This window comes from Heptranchias perlo, chromosome 10 (assembly GCF_035084215.1).
Source record: "Heptranchias perlo isolate sHepPer1 chromosome 10, sHepPer1.hap1, whole genome shotgun sequence".
NCBI classification, from domain to species: Eukaryota; Metazoa; Chordata; class Chondrichthyes; order Hexanchiformes; family Hexanchidae; genus Heptranchias; species Heptranchias perlo.
The window spans coordinates 47,400,235-47,423,371 of NC_090334.1; the positions used below are offsets into that span (position 1 = coordinate 47,400,235).

At 42.3% G+C, this 23,137-nt stretch overlaps 1 protein-coding gene across 1 annotated transcript in view; it reads left to right on the forward strand.

The window, feature by feature from the left end:
• Positions 1-23,137, forward strand: part of trim9 (tripartite motif containing 9) — a 73,061-nt gene that overhangs the window by 26,840 nt on the left and 23,084 nt on the right. The window contains exons 2-3 of the mRNA XM_067991637.1: positions 6,017-6,112; positions 9,217-9,339. Of these exons, the coding sequence (XP_067847738.1) occupies positions 6,017-6,112; positions 9,217-9,339 (219 nt within the window). The remainder of the gene's footprint in view (positions 1-6,016; positions 6,113-9,216; positions 9,340-23,137) is intronic.

Below are 23,137 nucleotides of genomic sequence, written 5' to 3' on the forward strand. Positions count from 1 at the left end.
TCCTATTGCAGAAGTTTTATCCCGTACCTTCCATTAGGTTTAGACTTTCATAGGAATAAACAGGAGGAGAAAGATCATTCTGGTCCATGTAGCTGGTTCCAGAGCAAGCGGTTCACTGCTTACATCCCTCAAAAATGTCCCAACTCCCTTCTTAAAATTACCAGTGTTTAAAATTACTGATGTTACCCATCTTGATTGCCTCCCCAGGTCTGTCTATTTCAAACATTTGTCGCCCCCCGTGAAGTAGTTAATATTTGATCCGCCCATTTCTGAGCTTTATCCCAGGCTCCTCACCTCTTTCTCAGGGCCAAGGTAAACAGATTCTCAGGGTTCAACTTGATACCGTTAAGGATCTTGAAGACCTCTAAGATTCCCTCTTAGTTTTCCCTAGTGTAAACAAATTCAGCTTCTGTAGTCCCTCCTTGTAGCTCAAGTATCAGGTGGGTAGCCCTCTGAGTGCTTTCTAGTGCCATGTTGTCCTTTCTGTAACATAGTAACAAAACTGCACATTGCACTGTAGTTGGGGACAAACCATTGCCTTGTATGGGTGCAGTATTATGTTTTGTGACTTGGTTTTATTCTATATGCTTTAATAGCAACAACAACTTGCATTTATATAGCAGCTTTAACATAGTAAAACATCCCAAAGCGCTTCTACAACTCCAAATCCTATTTGCTTTGCCTATCGCTGCGCACTGCAGTTACGACCATCTGTCCACCAGCACCCCCTAAATCCTTTCCCTGTGTTGTGTCCTGTAGACTACGTGTTGGGGAGGGGGGGGGGGTGCGGATAACTACCTGAATAAAGCTTTTGAAATTTGTCCTATAGCTTTTCTTCAAATAATTTTGAAAAACAAGAGTAGAAGCTGCTGGAAGTGAAAGAAAAATATTCTATTACTATAGCTGACTGAACAATATGGATGCATCCTGGAAAATTAGATGCACGGAACATGATCAGACGATAGAAACCAAACTTAAATGAACAGAAACTCTGTTCTGGGCAGAAATATCAAGTCCAAGCCCATGCTTTTGGAAGCTTATAGAATAAAACGTTAACTAAGGCATTAAAGGATGCAAGATAATTCAATTGATAAGTTTAATCATGTTCTGAAATATATAATTTAAAAATTCTGTTTAAATCCTTACTTTGGATGTTTAGTAATTTAAGTTAGAGAAAATAAATGCTGATTGAATTGTTTTCAGAAAGCATTTTTGAGCGATTTGTTGGAATAGGTAATAAAGCCATCTAGTGGCCAGAGTCTGCAATTATCTAGTAACAGTGATCATAGGACTTTTGCGTGGTTGGTGTGGGGAATGCAGAAAACATCCAATACAAAAGTGATAACAGGAAGTAAGGTTTTGCAAGCATAAGACAATTTCACATTATTAACTGAGATAGTTTGTGAGTGGAGGAGGAAACCTGTTTCAATCTGCATACTGAAGTAAGTTTTACACGCGAGATCATTCACTGATCTATACCCAACAAGAGTGATGTAAATCGTGCTACTTTGAAGACTACCAAAGACAACAAACCTGTTCCAGGGAAGTCTGAAAATGGATGAGAGCTCCATTGCTTGGATTTCAGGAGAGCAGTAGGTTATTTATAGATAACTAAGACTATTTTGAAACTGTATAGTCATTGGATCATTTATTTAAATCTGGCAAGAATTATATCTCCCAAGCAATAATTATTGTGCTTAAAACAATTCAAATTAAACATGGACCCTCAAACGATAAATAAAACACCCCTTTGAAAGATTTGGCCAGGTTGGCCTGAAAAATAAGTATATATCGAGGATAATTTTTAATAACGTGTATGAAGAGCTACAGTTCACTGTGTGGGACCCACAAGTTATAAAAAGTAAGAGACAAAATAAGGCAAATGAAGTAGCAGTAATTAGGTGAAGGTAAACTTGGATTCTAAAAATTGTACATTGTAGAAATAAAGGGAGACAGATGGAGGTAAGGAAAGCCACAGATCTGAGGTCCTAAGAGAGAATGAGCTAAAGTAGGAGACTGAATAATAGTGCTCATTTCAACACTGAGGATGCAAGGAGGAGAAAGAGGCTTTAGGAAAACATATATATTTTAGAGCTTATTAAAGAGGGGAAAGAAACCCAATGATCATAGTAATGTCCACACGCTAGAAAGAGAGATTGTGATGTTCAACATAATTAAATGGTCTTGGCCATTATGGTCTTGTTCAAAGGTGAGTCCAGCTGTTCCCAGAGGAGAGGGCATTCTATGGAATTATGCCAGGGAATTATTCACAAAATTGATGCAATAGAAGATAATGTACAGATCTCAACTTAAATTGGTAGGGATAGTACAGTGGAATAAGTGTTTGTCAGAGAAAGGCACTAATTGACCAATTGCTTGAATTTTGCATTCGCACGAAAAAGATGGGAAATACTGAAAATACAAATGTGATCATTTCAGTTTCTAGAAGACAGAGATTAATGCTTTGGCTGAGGCCCTTCAACAGAATATACAGAAACAAATGGTGAGAATCTAGCTTAACAAATCATGTCGATAATGACATACCAGAAGAACTGGGCCTGATTTTTGCAAAGGAATTTGTCTCATATTAGCATTGTCTGCATGAGGCATGATGCTTAGTTCTGACCCAACTTATGATTGTCTAACTAGCACTTGTTTCACATTGTCATGACCAGTCCAGCCTGTGAAAAGACAATGAATATTACTTGGTAACTGAAACAAGGACTGGGACAAGTCTCTTACATTTTCTTAAAACAAAGGGTTAGTTGTTAGAATATTATGAAGGAGATCCTGTAATATTGAGGGAAGTCATAGGTTTAGATACTCAGTATTGTACGGTTATTCTTTCTCAGCCAGCATCCTTGACTCTCATCCAAACAAGACTAGCTGATTGAGGGGTGGAATATTAATGTTGCAAAATAATTTAATGTTCAGCAATGGTTAGGCTGATCCCTAGATCAGGCAAAGACTCATCTGCTGTACCCTTCATGTAGTTGGAAATGTATTTGTTTTTGTTTAAAAATTCGAACTCTGTCCAGATACATTTTCTCATGCCGCAGTCAAAAAGCCTATTCCACAGACAAGACCATGCTCCTTTTGAACCAAAGTGTAACTGTATGCACAAAGTAATCTGGCATAGTGGGCCACAGGCTGAATAGTGAACTGTATTGACCATTGTTATGTACTAGAAATAGTCTAGGTTGCCTCCATACCTGTTTGATCTTTGGGCACCTGATACTTTGACAAACCGCATGCAAACACAGCAGATTTTACCTAGTTACAATGCTTTATTTGCAGTTCCCATTTCAAAATATTATGCCTCAAGCTCCAGTAGATCTTGGAAGTAACAACTTCGTTTGACCAGGTGTCTTGTGATTGACAGGTTTCACATGAGATTATATACTCGTGGAGTACTCTGCTAACCTCAAATTGTTAGCCACCTGACCAAAGGGAAACTACACTAAAGTATTGTTACTGGCCACAGTTATAATCCTCTCACTTTCTGCTTTGAAGTTAGCACTGAAATCAAGGAAGGTATTAATCAAATAAAGATTGCTAATCATAAATAAGTTTCAACTGCACAAGGCCACCTGACACATACCAACTAAACAGTCCACGGCCCTCCAGGACATTCCAATTGTCTCATCACGGGACCCTGCAAGCACGGACAATGAACAGATGTGAAGGTAATAGTACGATCAGTTCTAATTGTTTTTGTCACCTGGTCAACTTGGTGACTGTTTACTCAGATGAATATGTCTAGTTGTAATCTATATTCTATATTCACTTTGTATACTCTTGCCTTCCCAATCCAAAGGCAGGAGACAACAGAAATGAAGTAATTACAGCAGCTATTTTGCAGTGACTAGAATGCTGATAAGCTTAAAAATCCCATGAAAAAGAACAAGTCTCTTATGAAATGAAACGGCACATAGTTTTTAAATTGGGAGTCAAAGCCAGTGCTGACTCTGAAGCAAAGTGTAATGAGGCTCCCTACTCCAGGGTGTCTCGCTCCTTTTTTGCTCCAGTGTTGAGTTGAGCCGCAATTCCAGATTCAGTTTGCATTTGCAATACAAACTGCAGCGTCTGTACGAAGTGAAAGCATTTCATTATTGTTAATAATAAGCTAGTAGCCAGATTCACCACCTGAATTTCTATAGCTGCTGACATTGATTCCATGCTGATGTCTCATCCTGTTATCGGACAGGAATGAAAATAAAATCTTAAAGTAAATGGATATCTGTACAACACATGTAGAAGTTACTTATTCTTGACAGCCAAGACAGGACAGTGGCAGTGTGGAAGGAGAAATCTGCAAGAGGATGGTAAGACTATTTGTAAAACTTTTTCCCAGGAAACTTGCACAACAGTACAGATAGGAAAATTCCACTTAGCGGCAGCAGCAGCATTTTTTTTGTCAATTAATTTTTCGTCGTAAAAAATAAACATGGTTAAAAGATTGGTGACGTATCCTGTTTCATTTCATAGCAAACTCTAATGCCAGTGGAAAACTAAAACTGCTTACCCCTGATGCTGAACTTGAGTGAATAGTCCCAGCATGAGGTCTGTCCCTGAGGGAGTCTTGTTGATTAAAGCCCAATCTGCACCATAGCGTTCAGGCAATTCACTACCCGTTCTAATATTCTTTGTTCATTGGTTTCATCATATAAGTCTATTTTGTTTCTGCTGACTCCTGTAATTGCCTTGTTTATACCTAGTGGCTCTTAGCTAGAAAGTTGGAGAAAAATGGCTACGACTGCCTGCCTGTTCCTATCATCCAGGAATAAGCTTAACTTTGGCACAACTCCTCTGCTTCTTTTTCCTCCACTTTCACCCTCATGCCCTTGCCATCCTCATTGACCTCATGTACTATTGAATCTGTGCCTTATTCAATGGTTGCAATAGGCTGAAGTTTCTGATAGTCACTTAAGTTGTCTGCAGATTTGAAATCGACTGAAGTTGTACCATTATGTAAAATACATTTCTTGAAGGCTGAAGAATAAAGACCAAGAACAAGTATTTTACATTTATTTTGGCTTTCATTCTTGAAAGTACAAAAATGGACTTAATCTAAAATACTTGAGACTGTTGATATTTATATCTTGGAAGAATAAGATCACTGTTGCTTTGGACTATAAAATGTCAGCAAAGAAAATGAGGGCAATTGCGCCCAAAATACGCTTATAATTGTGCTGGTTAGGTTAGGCTTCAAGTTTCTGCTAAAATTAATTTGCATAATCACAAACGTAAAATCGTCCATGAACCAGCGCAATCGGACAGTGTAATGGAATGTAATAGGTTTTTTTCTTTCCATTTAAAAAGTATTTATTTAAGAGTGGCAACCTAGTAAAGTTTTATTAATACAGCTGAAAATAGGTTTATCAGCAAAAATAAGAATTTTTAATAAGGGTGTCCCTCCCACCTGTGAGTAACCTGATTTTAAAATCACTGAAATGACTTTTTAAAAAAAAACTATACTGAACCATTTAATAGTTTCATTGGTGTACATTAGTCGGTTTCTTAATAAATTAAATATTTTTTGGTATGAAGAAACTTTTAAAACGTGCCTACTAGTGCTTGTGCACAAGAAAACGAGCACAGTTTGAAGAGCCTTCCCGAACCAGCGCAATGGGCGGAATCTCTCAATTTCAACCTGGCAGCGTGGCCAGTTTTGTGGGCAGGGCCTGATCCGGATGAATTGAATCTTGAACCAGCGTAAAAGATTGCGGAAAACACAAATGCAAGTGATTTGGGGGCGTAACTTGCGTTTAAAATTACCCAATCTTTTGTGCTGGAGTCTGGGCACAAAACTACCAGAAACTCTACCCGAAGGACTATACTATGGCCATTTAAGGCATGAGTTTGTAAGCATCAAGTTTGAGATTTGCCTACAATTGCATTTAAGCAGGGTTGTCAAGAGATGTGCACCAGAATCTGTCCACCCTGTAGAATATAAATTCTTGACTTTTAAAAAAAAAATATTTGCCATAGCTGATTTGTGTATTTCTGTTTTTAGAATCAGCTCTCTCAAGCATTGAATGGATTGTCAGAGAAGGCAAAAGATGCCAAAGAATTCTTGGCGCTGCTGAGGAATATGGTGCAACAAGTCCAGGTATGCATTTTTATGCTTTGAATTAAAATCTGACTTGACTGCAATTAAATTCACTGTTTAATGTGGGTTACATTTTCATCAATTCATTTAGTGTCCTCGTGAACAATTACATTTTAATCAAAATTGCCTTATTGCATTTACTGTCATCTACTGTGCTATTAGAAGTAAATAGAGGAAGTATGCATTAAATTTAATACAGTGTGGACTGTAATCTGTCGTGGCTACCCTATTTCTGGTTAGATAATTATGGACCGAAGAAACTCAATTTAGTTGACGAACAAGAATAAAATATGTTCATAGGTACACTCTGCAGCCAAAATATTACAAATTCCTACGTTCCCTTGTATTAAACCAGTTGGGCTAGAAACTATTCTTTTGGAGAAACTGTTCTGTTCTTGGCTGCTCAATGTTGATAACATTTTGAATCAAGCTGCTAAGAAGTTACCATACTTCTGGAAATCTTTTTGAGGTGATACTGTTAAAGATGCTCAACCATTCTATGCTTTCTTATCCTGATGATCCAAAATTCTAGTCAACAGTCAACATTGGTTATGTACCCTTGCCTTAGACTCCCCCATCAGTAGAAAAAGTTTCTCTCTATCTACCCTATCATTTTCTTTCAAAATCCTGAAAACTTCAATCAAATGACCTCCTAATCTTCTATATTCCAAGGAATACACGCCTAGTTTATGTAATCTCTCATAATCCAACCCGTGAAGCCCTGGTAACATTCAGGTGAATCTATGCTGCACTCCTTCCAAGACCAATATATTCTTTCTAGGGTACAGTGCCCAGAACTGTACACAGTGCTCCAGATGTGGACCAACCAGGGCTTTGTATAGCTGTAGCAAAACCACCTCCTTTATATTCTAGCCCTCTAGTTAGAAAGGCTAACATTCCATTAGCCTTTTTGATTAGTTTTTGTACCTGACCACTACATTTTAGTGATCTGTGTACTTGGACCCCTAAATCTCTTTGGACCTCCATTGTTCCTAGCTTTTCACCATTTTAAAAAAATACTCTGATGTATCCTTTTTTTTGTCCAAAATGAATGACTTCACAATTACCTGCGTTGAAATCCATCTGCCACAATTTTGCTCACTCATTTAATCTGTCAATGTCTCTTTGTAATTTTATGCTCCCATCTACACTACTTACTATGCCACCAATCTTTGTGTCATCGGCAAACTTGGATATATGGCTCTCTATTGTGTTATCTAAATCATTAATAAATATAGTGATTAGTTAAGGCCCCAACACAGATCCTTGTGGGACACAATTAGTCACTTCCTTCCAATTCAAATACATACCCTTACCTGAGGAAGGATGTCCTTGCCATGGAGGGAGTGCAACAAAGGTTTACCAGACTGATTCCTGGGATGGCAGGACTGACTTATCAGGACAGATTGGGTCGACTAGGCCTATACTCACTAGAGTTTAGAAGAATGAGAGGTGACCTCATTGAAACATATAAAATTCTAACAGGACTAGACAGACTGGATGCAGGAAGGATGTTCCAGATGGCTGGGGAGTCCAGAACCAGGGGTCACAGTCTCAGGATACAGAGTATGCCATTTAGAACCGAGATGAGGAGAAATTTCTTCACTGAGGGTGGTGAACCTGTGGAATTCTCTACCACAGAAGGCAGTGGAGGCCAAGTCATTAGATGTATTCAAGAAGGAGATAGATATATTTCTTAATGCTAAAGGGATCAAGGGATATGGGGAAAAAGCAGGAACAGGGTACTGAGTTAGACGATCAGCCATGATCATTTTGAATGGCAAAGAAGGGCCGAATGGTCTACTCTTGCTCCTATTTTCTATGTTTCGATGCCCATTATCCCTACTCTCTATCTTTTACTGTATACCCAATCTCCTAACCAGGTCAATAATTTGCCTTCCATTCCATGAGCTTTAATTTTAGTTAACAGTTCCTTATGTGGAATGTTATGGAAAGCCTTCTGGAAGTCCATATAAATTACATCCATAGAAATTCCCCTGTCTACTACTTTAGTTACTGCCTCAAAAAATTCAGTGAGGTTCGTTAGATGTGACCTACCCTATACAAATCCATGTTGGATCACCTTTTCCCCTTTTTTAATATTTATTTTTCTCTATACATATCAATGCAGTTCCACTAGGAAACACATGGAAGCAATTAAACTATTTTTGAACTGTGTTGCCATTTAGATGCACATTTTTTTTAAGGTTATTCTAGAATACGTATAACAAGCTCTTTACTTTTGTGTTTCTTTCCCCCTGTTTGCTATTTTGTATTTTTCTCTTCATTTCTACATTGTTTCATTTCTTCTACTGTTTCTTCCTTGAGTCTTCCACTCTTTGGTCCCTCCCACTCCATTCCTCTTTTTTTCCATACTGGATATTGCAGCTGTGCCACCCTTGCCTTATGCTCAAAAGCTGGTGTATTCTCTCAACTTTAAGAGCAAAAAGAGATAGATAGGCATTTACTGAGATAGATGAAAGCAGAGAGATAGAGGAGCACAAAGGCCTGGATTTTTGTAGAGATTCCTGTATTTGGGTCAAAAACCCAGCAATGTATAAGAATCCCCAAAACAGTTTGTCCACCTAGGAGGCAAGAGTCTGCTAAAATATTCAAAAGCACTGAGTTGTCTGTGCGCTAACTGATATCTGTTAAACAAAATGAAAACAGTCCCTTTTTTTTCTGCACACGCAACAAATAATAGTTAACTGCATTACTTCTGTGAAATATTTGTGATCAAGATCTCATCAAAATTGATTTATTGTAAAATGTTTCTCTGAGGGAAAACTAAAGCCTATTGGATTTGAATGTTCCTTATTGGCATTTATGGGCCACTGTATTACGGCTCATGCCCATCACACATATAACTGGATCTGGATTTCCTGAAAAAGTTCTACCTTCAAAAGTAAATATTTAACACTAACAGATTTGACATTATTCAGGATAATTTGGGGGTATGTTCATTTGTGGACGAGTGAAGGATGTCAGCTTGTCACAATTCTGGTATGAATCCATATACCAGTTGGCCTTTATGGATGTTTTACTTTGTGTTTACATTTGGCTAGCTCTTTCGGTATGGTTTGTTTTGTCTTTTTTGTATACAGGAAAACAGTGTTGAGTTTGAAGCTTGTCTTGTTGCCCAGTGTGATGCCCTCATTGAAGCTCTGAACAGAAGGAAGGGACAGTTGCTTTCGCGGGTGACTAAAGAACATGAACACAAACTTAAGGTTAGTCCTGGCTGTTTCCACAGTGTTCCAAACCTTCCATTCCGGCAATATTGTCCTATTAATACCAGAGCAGTATAGCAAAAAATTATACTCAGACTTGTAATTCCTATACTTCACTCTAATCTGTTGAGCTCAAAATGCTTTCGTCGGACACAACCAAAGTTCGAAAAGACAATGGGTGCTAAATTTTGGGCCATGTAGTGCCCATTGTTTCGGCGCCGTGTGGCCTCTCTAACATTCAAGATGGCGTCTTGGCTGTGCACGCATGTTTCCAGCGTAACATGTGCTGGGAGCCATCTTGGTATAGGAGTTAGCGCATGCGCAAATACCGAATGCCGGAAGCATGTATAATAGGGAGAAAATGCATACAATCAGTGTGCAACACTTATTTAAAGTGATGCACCATTTTGGCATTTAATGCTCAACTCAACCATCTGAATGTGTCTTAAGAGTGCCTGGAGGACCCCTCACCAGCGCTATTTAAAGGGACCATGCAGGTGTTGCAGGTTAGTTGCTGGATTATTGCTTCTGGCTGCTGGTGGAATAGGAAGTGTTTTTTGAAATTCCCTATACTCACTGAGAGTTGCTAAAGTACACTTGAGTGATTTGGCAGGTACTGTCTTCGGTTCGGAAAGTTACAACTGTAGTTGAACAACATTTCTGGCAACCATGGGTGGTCTGCTAGGGCTCCCGCTGGGCATTGAGCATGACTGGGAGCATGCAGAGAGACCACGCATAGCAGGTCAAGCTGCGAGGAGAGGGAGGAAGAGGACGCACAGGGCATTGAACAGGAGGCCCTATCCAATGAGGGCCTTCTGGGACCAATTCCCTCACCTCCTCATGACTGAGGAGGATTGCATCCAATGCCTGAGGTTCACCAAGGAAGCCGTGACCAAGATCTGTCAACTGTTGCGGCCACAACTGCAGCCTCATAGCAGGGCAAGGACAGCATTGCCTGTGGCTGTGAAGGTCACCGTGGTGCTGAATTTCTATGCCTCAGGATCATTTCGGGCCTCTGCTGGTGACAGTGCACTGCTGCATAAGGGAGGTCACAGATGCACTGTACCAGATGAGGAACAAGTTCATCACTTCCCCCTTGACCGAGACAAGCAGAATGAGTGAGCACAGGCGTTCGCTTGATTTGCTGGCTTCACCATGGTGCAGGGCGCCATTGACTGCACGCACATTGCCCTGCCTGCCCCGCATATTAACTTGGCCGTTTTCGTCAACTGAAAGGGCTTCCACTCCCTCAACGTGCAGCTGGTTGTACACTCATCGAATCATGGCGGTCGTGCCCGCTACTCTGGGAGCAGTCATGACTCCTTTATCATGCAGCAGTCCAATGTGCCAGCTATCTTTCATCCACCTCGGCAAGTCAAAGGCTGGCTACTGGGCGACAAGGGCTATCCCCTCATGCCATGGCTCATGACTTCGGTCAGGAACCCATGCACACTTGCACAGCAAGCCTATAATGAGAGCCATGCTGCCACACGTAACATCGTGGAGCACACCGTAGGCCTCCTCAAGCAATGCTTCCGCTGCCTGGAACAGTCTGGAGGAGCCCTGCAGTACTCTGCTGAACAGGTGGGCAGATTCGTGGTGGTATGCTGCACAACCTCGTCATCATGAGGGATCAGCCTTTGCCACCAATGATTGGAGAAGACCCTGAACCAGAAGAGGAGGGGGAGAAGCCAGAAGAGGAAATGGAGAAAGACGCAAGGGTGCAACAGGGACCACACGCCTTGTCGGCAAGGGCTCTGTGTGCTCGCCTGATCCGTGCCAGCTATGAATAATGTCAACTACATCCCCCAACTCACCAATAGTCTTACACTCCCCGCCTTTCCGCTCCCACAAGACAATCAAATCACCCTCCATCTGATTGCACGTTAGTTTCCCCCCTCAGCTCATCGCACAAATAAAAACCACCACCAAATGCAAATTCAAAGTCATGTTTATCAATGAATAAATGAAATTATGGAAACAGAACAGAACAATTCACCCTTGTGTATTTTTTTTTATTCGTTCACGGGATGTGGGCGTCGCTGGCAAGGCCGGCATTTATTGCCCATCCCTAATTGCCTTAGTGCCTGTTGTTTGTGTGCCTTTACCTATCCTAGTGCTGCTACGAGGTGCTTCCCCAGTGGCTGGAGCATGGGTGGTGGGAGGCTGCTGGCCTTCAATGGAAGAGCGTGCAGACGGTCTTGGAGGACGACCTTGAGCAGCTCTGGGCCGGGAGGGCCCAGCTTCAGACTGCACCATCTCAGCATGGGCTGCATCAGTTTCTCCTCGCTGGCCGATAGGCAACAACAGGGGCATTGGCAGAGGTGGGAGCAGGAATGCTATTGTCCTGAGCGAGGACAGCAAGTCTCACTGCCTTGGCGCCACTGCCACTCTCCCAGGGCGGCACCTCAGCAATTCTGGTGATCACCGGAGAACGGATTGCTGGAGTGCAGTGACTCCTTGGAAGCCCCATTCCACAGTGGTCCCCAGAGCCACGATAGCAGTAGTCTGAGCATCCATTGCAGCAGTCTGAGCAGCAACCGTAGCTTACAGACCTTTGACATCGGTTTGTGCTGTAATGGAAACCGTGACGTTGGCAATCAGATGCTGCATCATGGTGGGTGCCACAGGTGCGCTGATGGAGGTGACCACCCGTTCCATGTTGGAAAGGACGGGCTCCAAGCTCTGTGCAAATCTCTGTGCCAAGTTGGAGTTGGACTCCTCCCTGCCCCTTCTCATTGTGAGCAGGCTTTCCAGAGCCCCAAGCATTTGGTGGTGTACGCCCATCAGCCGTCTTCAATAGCCTGGCCCATCGAAGGCCTCATCTGACTCCTCTGCAGCAGAACTAGTGAGCGACCTCGTCCTCTGGCGAGCTGGCACCTGTGGTATCCGTTCCCCTCCCCTTGCCCCGGCTCCTGCACACTTGTGCCCAGTGTCTCACCACATGCCGACCCCTCCTCTAACCTAGCCTCTAAAGGATGCGCAGTATCAGTCTGAGCTGGTGGAAGCAAGTGTCAGATCGAGTGTCGGTGTGGCTTCAGTGTCCTCCTGCTTGGACGGTGTTGCAACATGTTATTGGGTATCTGCAATGACAAAGGGAAACAGGTTGAGTTGTGGAGCGTGGAGAGGAGCAAGTAAGACATGCGTGCCGACAGCATCTGTAGCACGTGAGTCAGAAAAAATTATGGAAGGAGGGAGATGTGGGAAAGGAGAAGGAGTATTAGATATGCAGAGACCCCTTCATCAGGACCTCCAGTGTGGCATGTTGTCACAGCTGCAGCGATGGACCACCCAATGATCCGAAGCACTGTCTCCTCCTGGGGGGGTGAGGACATGTAAGCGTCCCTGTCCACCCTCGGGTCTCTCCTGCTGCCGGCTGTTATGCGCCACCTTCTCCTGCAAGACAGAGGACAGTGTGTCATTGAGTATCCTACAAGGTGTGTGGGTGATGTGCCTGTCGTGGTCGAATAGCTGCCAGTGTGTGTGACCTGTGAGTGGTGGTTATGTGTCCTGCAAGTGTGGTACTATGTGTGGGTGAGATGCGGCTTGCCAAATGCAGCATTGCATATGGATGGGCAGTGTTTGTTGGTGGGTGGGTGATGGGGAGTGTGATGCGTGGAGCAGTGGTGCAGTTGGTAGGATGTGCCACTTGACACTTTTATTCACTCACTTTGACCACTCGTGTCAAATCATTGAACTTCTTTTGGCAGTGCATCCACGTGCATGGTGCCACGCTCCTGGCACTCACTTCTTGAGCAACAGCCTGCCAATGCCTGCAGAGCTGCAGTCTGGAGGGTCTCCTGCCACCCTGCGGATACATGTTGGCCCTCCTTTCGTCCACCCCTTCCACCACTGCCTCCACTGCATCATCGGAGAAGTGTGGGGCCCTCTCTCGTGCTGGTCCTGCTATCCCTGCAACCATCTTTCCCTCCTCCTAGTGAACTGTGCATGTCCCATTTAAAATGTGCACCTGCACCTTTTTAAGAGGTGCAGGCTGCTGATGACGTGCACTGAGCATTTCCGACTGCCTCATTCTCTGTGCAGCCTCTCAGCAGCGCAGGTGGCGTTGGCTGCACGGCGATATCATGGTAAGTAGCAGGCAGCTCAAAATTCACGTGCTGCCGGCGTTGGGGCCATCGGACGTGGGGTAATAGCGCATCACACTACCCATGCCCGAAAATAGCCCTTATCGAATTTTTTCCCCCAATATCTATAATTGCATTGGTGAGCAATTTCCATTCAAGTGGATGTAATTTGAAAATTTCACATGCCCATGCATTGCTTGACTGAAGTCCTGGTAGCAATACTGCATACATGTATTTCAATTACTAATACGGTTAGTGAAGTGCAGAAACCATTCATTGGAACACTTGCTTCACTTAGTCATGTTTGTATGGTTGAATAGTGACTGATAAATACACTCATACAACATCTGAATTTACATCTAACAATTGCTGGAGTTAAGATTTTGCTTGTATATTATAATTAGTTATAGCCTGGGAGCTGTAAACCCTGTTGCACTCCGAATCCACCTGCTGCCAAAGAAATAAAATGAAAAATATTCATTAGTACTTATTATTGTGCCGAGATAAACAAATTGTTGAACAATAGAATTATTTAATTAAAATGCCCCATTTCTCTATAATGTTTTTTCTATGATTTTTATCTCTTGCTTTGACTTAACCATAGCTGATGTTTCCATTGTGCGGGTGGACATGTTGAGAAATACATAAGCAGATGTTTTATTTTTCAATTTAAAAAAAAATTGCACGGCTCAATAATTTTTTTAAACTTGGATTTCTGTTCACGGACAAGTCTCTTGAAATTTACTGGTTCTAATTTATTAGACACGTGGCTGAGGTATGATTTTCGTATGGCTACGTTAGCCACTGACTTAAAGGTACTTTTTCTTTCCTTTTCCGCTTAACCATGTTTTGATGTGTTCATTTTTTTTTCTTGGATATTTTAAATGAAGAATTGGGTCTGGACCTATGAAGGCCTCGTTTAAAATGTGTCTAAATACCATAAGGTCCCAGGTTTGGTTTTTGATCTGTGCTGAGTTAGCTGATCTCAGATTGGGTGGTGTCGATGCATTACAGTTGGCTCTCAGCATCCCTCAGCCAGAAGTTAATCTGAAGCCAGGATAAAGGTTGCTAGAAAGTGCTTGGCAGTCTGTGATGCTAGAAAGTTCAGATAATCTAGGCTTCTGACACCTTTTATTAAACTTGGCCCCTCAAGGAAAATTTGACAATTCAGGGACAGGGAACTAGATGTTGAAGGAAGTGAGCAGAGGCTGGGAATGTAAATACTTTGTGGAATGTAGCATAGTCTGGTGACTTGGACTGGAGAGAACATAGGGAGATTGAGAAATGAAGCATTTACAGCCTTATTGCCCTGAGATGAAAAATGTGCAGAGATTTAAAAAGCCTCAAAGAGAAAGTAGGGAGTTTTACACAAGGAATGGAGATCATGCCTTGTTGGTGCTTGTGCTGGTTGCAGGATAAACAAACGAGAGAAAAGTTGAGGGATGGTTCAATAGATAAATATAATGCGGTGTTATTGTGTCATATAGACTAAAAAGGTTTCTGTTTGATCTTTGGTTAGCTGATCTCAGCTGAGATAACATTAGTAATGCTGATATGGCTACGTATTGCTGCTCATTAACTTTTATGACCAGCCACAAGATTTTTCCAGCTTGTATCTCTTTTGTTCTCCACCTTGCTTCTGGATGCCCTGTTCCAACTTGCTGTACAGTATTCCTTTTAGCATTGTGGACTTTTCCATGTGAATAATGTCTCATGACGAGTGCACATGGCTTCTTATCAGCATGATTCTCATGCCAGGGTCTTTGCCTTCTAGAGAATCTTGCAATTGTGATTTTTGCCCTTTTAGTTTATATGCTTGATGGAGGTCAGGTGTTGAAGGTGGAACGTGTCATGCTGCTGATTGTGGTAATCTGTTTAGGATTTGCATCCATTCCAAAGGATGGTGAAGCTCAATTTGCTGTGAGCTTAATACTATGCTGATTCCAGAGTCTCTTTCCTACAGTTTTTTTTTGAATGCACAGCTGGCTTTTCTGGTGAGAAAACACTTTGCGGATTAGTGCATCTTTTGACAACACAATCCATGTGAGTGAGCCAGTTGATAGTATTTAAAAATTCTGTATTATCGATGTTTGGTGTAGTGCTTTCCAGGAGAGATGCACAACCCCCATTTTCTTCAGGTTTGTGATCAGGCTATCGCTGTTTGCTGTCGCAAAAACTGCAGATAAGGAACTGCAATTCCTCTTGAGTTTGTGCCTCTAAAATGCAGCCAATTGCAAACAAAAGCTTACATATGATGTGTGATGTGTGATCTTTGTTGTGGATCATAGTCTACTCAGGTTGAAGTACTACCCAGATGTGCAGAATATGTGTGAGCACCCCCATCTAAGTATGTTACTTTGTCACAACTGTGAGGAGGAATTGAAAGAGGCTAACGTACACCCTTGTTTAACTCCATTGGTGATGACAAAAGGCTCAGATTGCACTCCACACTCACTGTACTGAGCATTCCTTCATGGAGCTGACACAATACAGACAAATATCTCTGGGAACCCAAACTTGGACAGCAGTTTCCATGATGGTCACATTATACTTATTGTAGAAATTTACAGCACAGAAGGAGGCCATTCGGCCCATCGTGCCTGTGCCAGCCAAAAGAGCTATCCAGCCTTATCCCACTTTCCAGCTCTTGGTCCATAGTCTTGTAGGTTACAGCACCTCAAGTGCACATCTAGGAACTCTTTAAATACGACGAGGGTTTCTGCCTCTACCACCCTTTCAGGCAGAGTGTTTCAGACCCCCACCATCCTTTGGGTGAAAAAAATCTTCTCAACTCCCCTCTAATCCTTCTACCAATCACTTTAAAACTATGCTCCCTGGTTATTGACCTCTCTGCAAAGGGAAATAGGTCCTTCCTATCCACTCTATCTAGGCCCCTCCTCATTTTATACACCTCAATTAAATCTCCCCTCAGTCTCCTCTGTTCCAAAGAAAACAATCCCAGCCTATCCAATCTTTCCTCATAGCTAAAGTTCTCCAGTCCTGGCAATATCCTTGTAAATCTCCTCTGTACCCTCTCCAGTCCAATCACATCTTTCCTGTAATGCGGTGACCAGAACTGTACATAGTACTCTATCCTGTGGCCTAACTAGTGTTTTATACAGTTCCAGCATAACCTCCTTGCTCTTATATTCTATGCCTCGGCTAATAAAGGAAAGTATAAGTGGCCTTCTTAACCACCTTATCTACCTGTCGTTCTACCTTCAGGGATCTGTGGACATGTACTCCAAGGTCCCTCTGTTCCTCTACACTTCTCAGTATCCTCCCATTTATTGTGTACTCCCTTGCCTTGTTTTCCCTCCCCAAATACATTACCGCACACTTCTCCGGGTTGAATTCCATTTGCCACTTTTCTGCCCACCTGACCAGTCCATTGACATCTTCCTGCAGTCTACAGCTTTCTTCCTCACTATCAACCACACGACCAATTTCTGTACCATCTGCAAACCTCTTGATCATCATCATGTCCCCTACATTTAAGTCTAAATCATTGAGATATACCACAAAAAACAAGGGACCTAGTACTCAGCCCTGCGGAACCCCACTGGAAACAGCCTTCCAATCACAAACACCCGTCGACCATTACCTTTTGATTGCTGCTACTGAACCAATTTTGGATCCAACTTGCCACTTTCCCTTGGATCCCATGGGCTTTTATTTTTCTGACCAGTCTGCCATGTGGGACCTTGTCAAAAGCCTTGCTAAAATCCATGTAGACTATCCTCGTCGACCCTCCTTGTTACCTGCTCAAAAAATTTAATCAAGTTAGTCAGACACAATCTTCCCGTAACAAATCCATGCTGACTATCCTTGATTGATCCATGCCTTTCTAAATGACGCTTCTGGGAGGATTGAGTTGACAACATTTTTAAGCAGCTAACTGAGGAGCATAACTATGAATTTCCAGCCAATTTAAGGGGCGAAATTCTGCGATTTGTTACCACAGGTATTTTTCTCTTGCTTATAGATGCTAACAGCTGTTACATCCTATGGGTCTTGTTGAACCAGAGATCTGTCAAATTGATTGATTGTAATTGATCAATGAGAGCCTTGCAGCTGCACTTCCAAATATCTGCAAGGATTCCCTGTATCCAGTTCCACACGGATGTTCACTGCCTTTCTGGTTTCATTAACGTAGGTAATTGTAAGGAAATTAATAATACGCTGTGGCTGCTGTTCAACTGTCGAGGACTTCCGCCATATTGGATGGTCTGTACAATAGTTCATCAAATGCTCCCATCGCTTCTGCATGATCTCAGCCTTGTCACTGGCAAGAATGGCACTATCTGCACTGTTCAGAGGTGCTGTACCTATATGCTTAAGTCCATAGACCATCATAGAACATACGAATTAAGAGCAGGAGTAGGCCGTTTGGCCCCTCGAGCCTGCTCTGCCATTTGATAAGATCATGGCTGATCTGATTGCGACCTCAACCCTACTTTCCTGTCTCCCTACTATAACCTTTGACTCCCTTGTTAATCAGGAATCTATCTAACTCAGCCTTAAAAATATTCAATAACCCTGCCTCCACTGCTCTCTGGGGAAGGGAGTTCCACAGACTCACGAACCTCAGAGAAAAAATTTCTCCTCACCTCCGTCTTAAATGGGAGACCCCTTATTTTAAACTGTGGCCGCGAGTTCTATTCTCTCCCACAAGGGGAAACATCCCCTCAAGATCTTATGTTTCAATAAGATCACTTCTCATCCTTTCTAAACTCCAGTATATACAGGCCCAACTTGTTCAACCTTTCCTCGTACAATAACCCCTTCATCCCAGGAATCAGTCGAGTGAACTTTCTCTGAACCGCCTCTAAAGCAATTATGTCCTTAAACAAGAACAAAGCTGCACACAGTATTCTAGATGTGGTCTCACCAATGCCCTGAACAACTGTAGCAAAACATCTCTACTTTTATATTTCATTCCCCTTGCAATAAAGGCTAACATTCCATTTGCCTTCCTAATCACATGTTGTACCTGCATACTAACCTTTTGTGATTCATGTACTAGGACACCCAGATCCCTCTGTACCTCAGAGTTCTGTAATCTCTTTCCATTTAAATAATATAATGCTTTTCTATTCCTCCTGCCAAAGTGAACAAGTTCACATTTGCACTGTCTGTCATTCTGGTTTGGACAACATAGGATTTCAAAAGCTTTTTATTTTTGTCCCACCAATGATTTTTCATATGTTGCAACTTAGCTTTGACAGAGAACTAATGTCTTCGTCCTGTGATTTCTTTTCAACAAAGTTAGAATCTAAGTAGGCTTTCTTTTGTTTCTCTTCAACCAATGTTCTGATTGAGTGACCATTCTCATCAAATCAATCCTGGCGCTGGTGGTTGACAAAGCCAATTTGTACAATGCTTTCTACGCTCTGCATCATCCGCAGCTGCCACAGTGGAGGCAAGATCAGTGATGGTACTGCACTGCTGCTGTGTGTTTGGGTTCTTCACCCAATTCACATTGAAGTGTCTAAAGAGCTTCAAGGAAGTTCTCTGATCTGATTGGATTGCAACAGAAGCTTGGAACATATCTTTGCACATATTCTGCTATACACATAGCTCGGTTGATTCTTATACCCTGTAGATCATATTCTGTTTTATAATTACAATGTAATGGTTGACTTAGCAGATGCAGTTAACAGACCTGGTTAAGAAAATGGCAATTCTGAAAGCGTCTTTTCTAGCCCCTTCCCAATATAGGGTGAGCAGGGCACTGAGGATGTTAGCAGACAATGGTGTACTCTCAAATACACCTAACTAGCCAGGTCCTGGGTTCCCTGCTGTAGCACCAGTTTTCATCGTCACCAAGGCTGCTGCATCATTACACTTTCATCACTTTCAGGGTTTCGATCAGCTCGTCTCCTCCACTAAGGAAAACGCTTCATAAGAATGGATGTAAGTGAAAGTGATTTGTGCAAAACCACTTCCATATTTCTGGTCCCTCAGTTCAAGTTCCAATAGCAAGCCAAGTCAATATGGTTGACACACTTTCAAATGCAATCCATGAATGTTAATAGAAACTCCACTGCAAATTTCAAAATGGTCAGATTGTGCTTGGGCAATGACCAGCCTCTCAAGTATGACTGTTTTTGTCTGGCCCTACCTTTGATCTTCCTGGCGTTAGTAGCAAGTCGGCTATCAGTTCTATTCAAGTCATGAACACACAAATCTAGCTTGCAGTCAAGAAGGAAACTGAACAAAATACTTAACATTGTATATGTGTTTGCATTCATGTGAGAAGCATCTGATCTAGTAGTCCAATAATTGGAGTTTATTTATAAAATTTGACCATCCAAATTGTACCACAATTCAATTGATATATGGTAGTTCCTACCTCCATATATTCCACCCAATGAAATGCGATCCATATCTGTCCAGGTTTTTCAAAGGACCAGCTTTGATTTTCTACAGATTAATTTTCTCCCCACCTCCACAAATTCTAATGACTCTGTGTAGTGTGTTATCTTTACTACAAGTGGTATTCAGACAGCCACATATAAATATAAATCTGCAGAGAAGTCACGTATTATGTGTTTGAGAGAACCGGACCTAGTTTGTGTGACATTTTTTTTGTTATAAATACAAGTGGAATGTTAATGCCTGTGCTTCCGCAAGGGGTCAGTTTGTTTCCAATTTGGGAACTGGTCCAGAATTTACATTCTTGTAAATTTGCAGAAAATTGCAAAGCTCGCTCTGTTACTTTTAATCTTTTCCAAGAATTAAATACAAATAAGAATTACTTATGCAGTGATGATAGGAAATATTCCAGGTTTATATTAAATGCATTTTTGATGCACACTATGTACATTTTTAAAATTCAGTACTATATTGAACATTTGAATCAAGAAAAATCTGTTTATACAAGGTCAAAAATAATTCAAATGTGTTTTGGAGGCAATATCTTTTGAAGGAAGTGGAACACTTGACTTTTTTCAGTGGTATAAATTCACAATTGACCTTTGGACTGTTCAATTGGCACCTGATTTCTTTAGTAACTTTTATTTAAAGTTGTCACTGTAATGAAGCAAAAGTGTACATTTGTGACTTTCCATTTTGAATTGCAGACTATTTAGAAATTCTTCCAGATCTCCATGGTAGGTTAGTGAGTACAGACACTTCCCAGTGTAACAACAAGCCGTATTCTTGATCTGTGCTGTTTTAAATGATCTGTTCAGCATTAGTTCAGACACAACAGTTGGCTTCAGTACCCTAGATGAGTGAAGAGAAAATCAGTCACAGTTATTGCTACCCAGTGACCCGACTGGAAAAGTCATGCATGAACTTTTGGGTAAGAACAAGCTTGAGTGTGGTTCCCTACATGGTGAATTCGCTGCCAACAGTCACCCATTAGACTTGGGTATGAATAATGGTGACTTTATAGAATCATAGATGTTTACAACATGGAAACAGGCCCTTCGGCCCAACATGTCCATGTCGCCCAGTTTATACCACTAAGCTAGTCCCAATTGCCTGCACTTGGCCCATATCCCTCTATACCCATCTTACCCATGCAACTGTCCAAATGCTTTTTAAAAGACAAAATTGTACCCGCCTCTACTACTGCCTCTGGCAGCTCGTTCCAGACACTCACCACCCTTTGAGTGAAAAAATTGCCCCTCTGGACCCTTTTGTATCTCTCCCCTCTCACCTTAAATCTATGTCCCCTCGTTATAGACTCCCCTACCTTTGGGAAAAGATTTTGACTATCTACCTTATCTATGCCCCTCATTATTTTATAGACTTCTATAAGATCATCCCTAAACCTCCTACTCTCCAGCGAAAAAAGTCTCAGTCTGTCCAATCTCTCCCTATAAGTCAAACCATCAAGTTTGTACAACTTCAACAAGACATCCCAACTCCTGTATTCAATTTAGTGAGGTGGTGGAGGGCAACTATTTCCTGTGCATCGGGGATTTTGCCTTCAGGAGAGCAAGGGAAGAATGAATAAAATGTCTTCTGATCCATTTTTGTAAAAATATATAGAATAGTAGACATTTACGGCACACAAGTATGCCATTTGGCCCATTGGGCTTGTGCCGGCTGAAAAAGAGCTATCCAGCCGAATCCCACTTTCCAGTTCTTGGTCCGTAGCCTTGTAGGTTACGGCACTTCAAGTGCATATTCAAGTACTTTTTAAATGCAGTGAGGGTTTCTGCCTCTACCACCCTTTCAGGTAATGAGTTCCAGACCCCCTCCAACCTCTGGTGAAAAAAATTTCTCCTCAGCTCCCCTCTAATCCTTCTACCAATTTAAATCTATGCTCCCTGGTTATTAACCTCTCTGCTAAGGGAAATAGGTCCTTTGTATCCACTCTTTCTAGGCCCCTCATAACTTTAAACACCTCAATTAAATCTCCCCTCGGCCTCCTCTGTTCCAATGATTAACAACCCCAGCCTGATCCAATCTTTCCTCATAGCTAAAATTCTCCAGTCCTGGCAACATCCTTGTAAATCTACTCTGTACCCTCTCTAGTGCAATCGCATCTTTCCTATAATGTGGTGACCAGAACTGTATGTAGTACTCTACGGGTACGGTAGCATAGTGGTTATGTTACTGGACTAATAATCCAGAGGCCTGGACTAAAATCCAGAGTCATGAGTTCAAATCCCGCCACGGCAGCTGGCGAATTTAAATTCAATTAATTAATTAAATTAAAATCTGGAATTAAAATACTAGTATCAGTAATGATGGTCATGAAACTACCGGATTGTCGTAAAAACCCAGCTGGTTCACTAATGTCCTTTAGGGAAGGAAACCTGCCATCCTTACCTGGTCTGGCCTAAATGTGACTCAAAACCCACAGCAATGTGGTTGATTCTTAATTGCCCTCTGAAATGGCCTAGCAAGCCACTCAGTTGTAAAATCTCGCTACGAAAAGTCATAAGAATAAAACCAGTAGGCACCAGACACGACAACGGCAAACCAAGCCCAGTCGACCTTGCAAGGTCCTCCTTACTAACATCTGGGGACTTGTGCAAAATTGGGAGAGCTGTCCCACAGACTAGTCAAGCAACAGCCTGACATAGCCATACTCACAGAATCATACCTTTCAGCTAACGCCCCAGACTCTTCCATCACCATCCCTGGGTATGTCCTGTCCCACGGGCAGGACAGACCCACCAGAGGTGGCGGTACAGTGATATACAGTCAGGAGGGAGTGGCCCTGGGAGTCCTCAACATTGACTTTGGACCCCATGAAATCTCATGGCATCAGGTCAAACATAGGCAAGGAAACCTCCTACTGTCCTCCCTCAGCTGATGAATCAGTCCTCCTCCATGTTGAGCACCACTTGGAGGAAGCACTGAGGGTAGCAAGGGCACAAAATATACTCTGGGTGGGGGACTTCAATGTCCATCACCAAGAGTGGCTCGGTAGCACCACTAACTGACCGAGCTGGTCGAGTCCTGAAGGACATAGCTGCTAGACTGGGCCTGCGGCAGGTGGTGAGCGAACCAACACGAGGGAAAAACTTACTTGACCTCGTCCTCACCAATCTACCTGTCGCAAATGCATCTGTCCATGACAGTATTGGTAGGAGTGACCACCGCACAGTCCTCATGGAGATGAAGTCCCGTCTTCGCACTGAGGACACCATCCAACGTGTTGTGTGGCACTACCACTGTGCTAAATGGGATAGATTCAGAACAGATCTAGCAGCTCAAAACTGGGCATCCATGAGGCCATCAGCAGC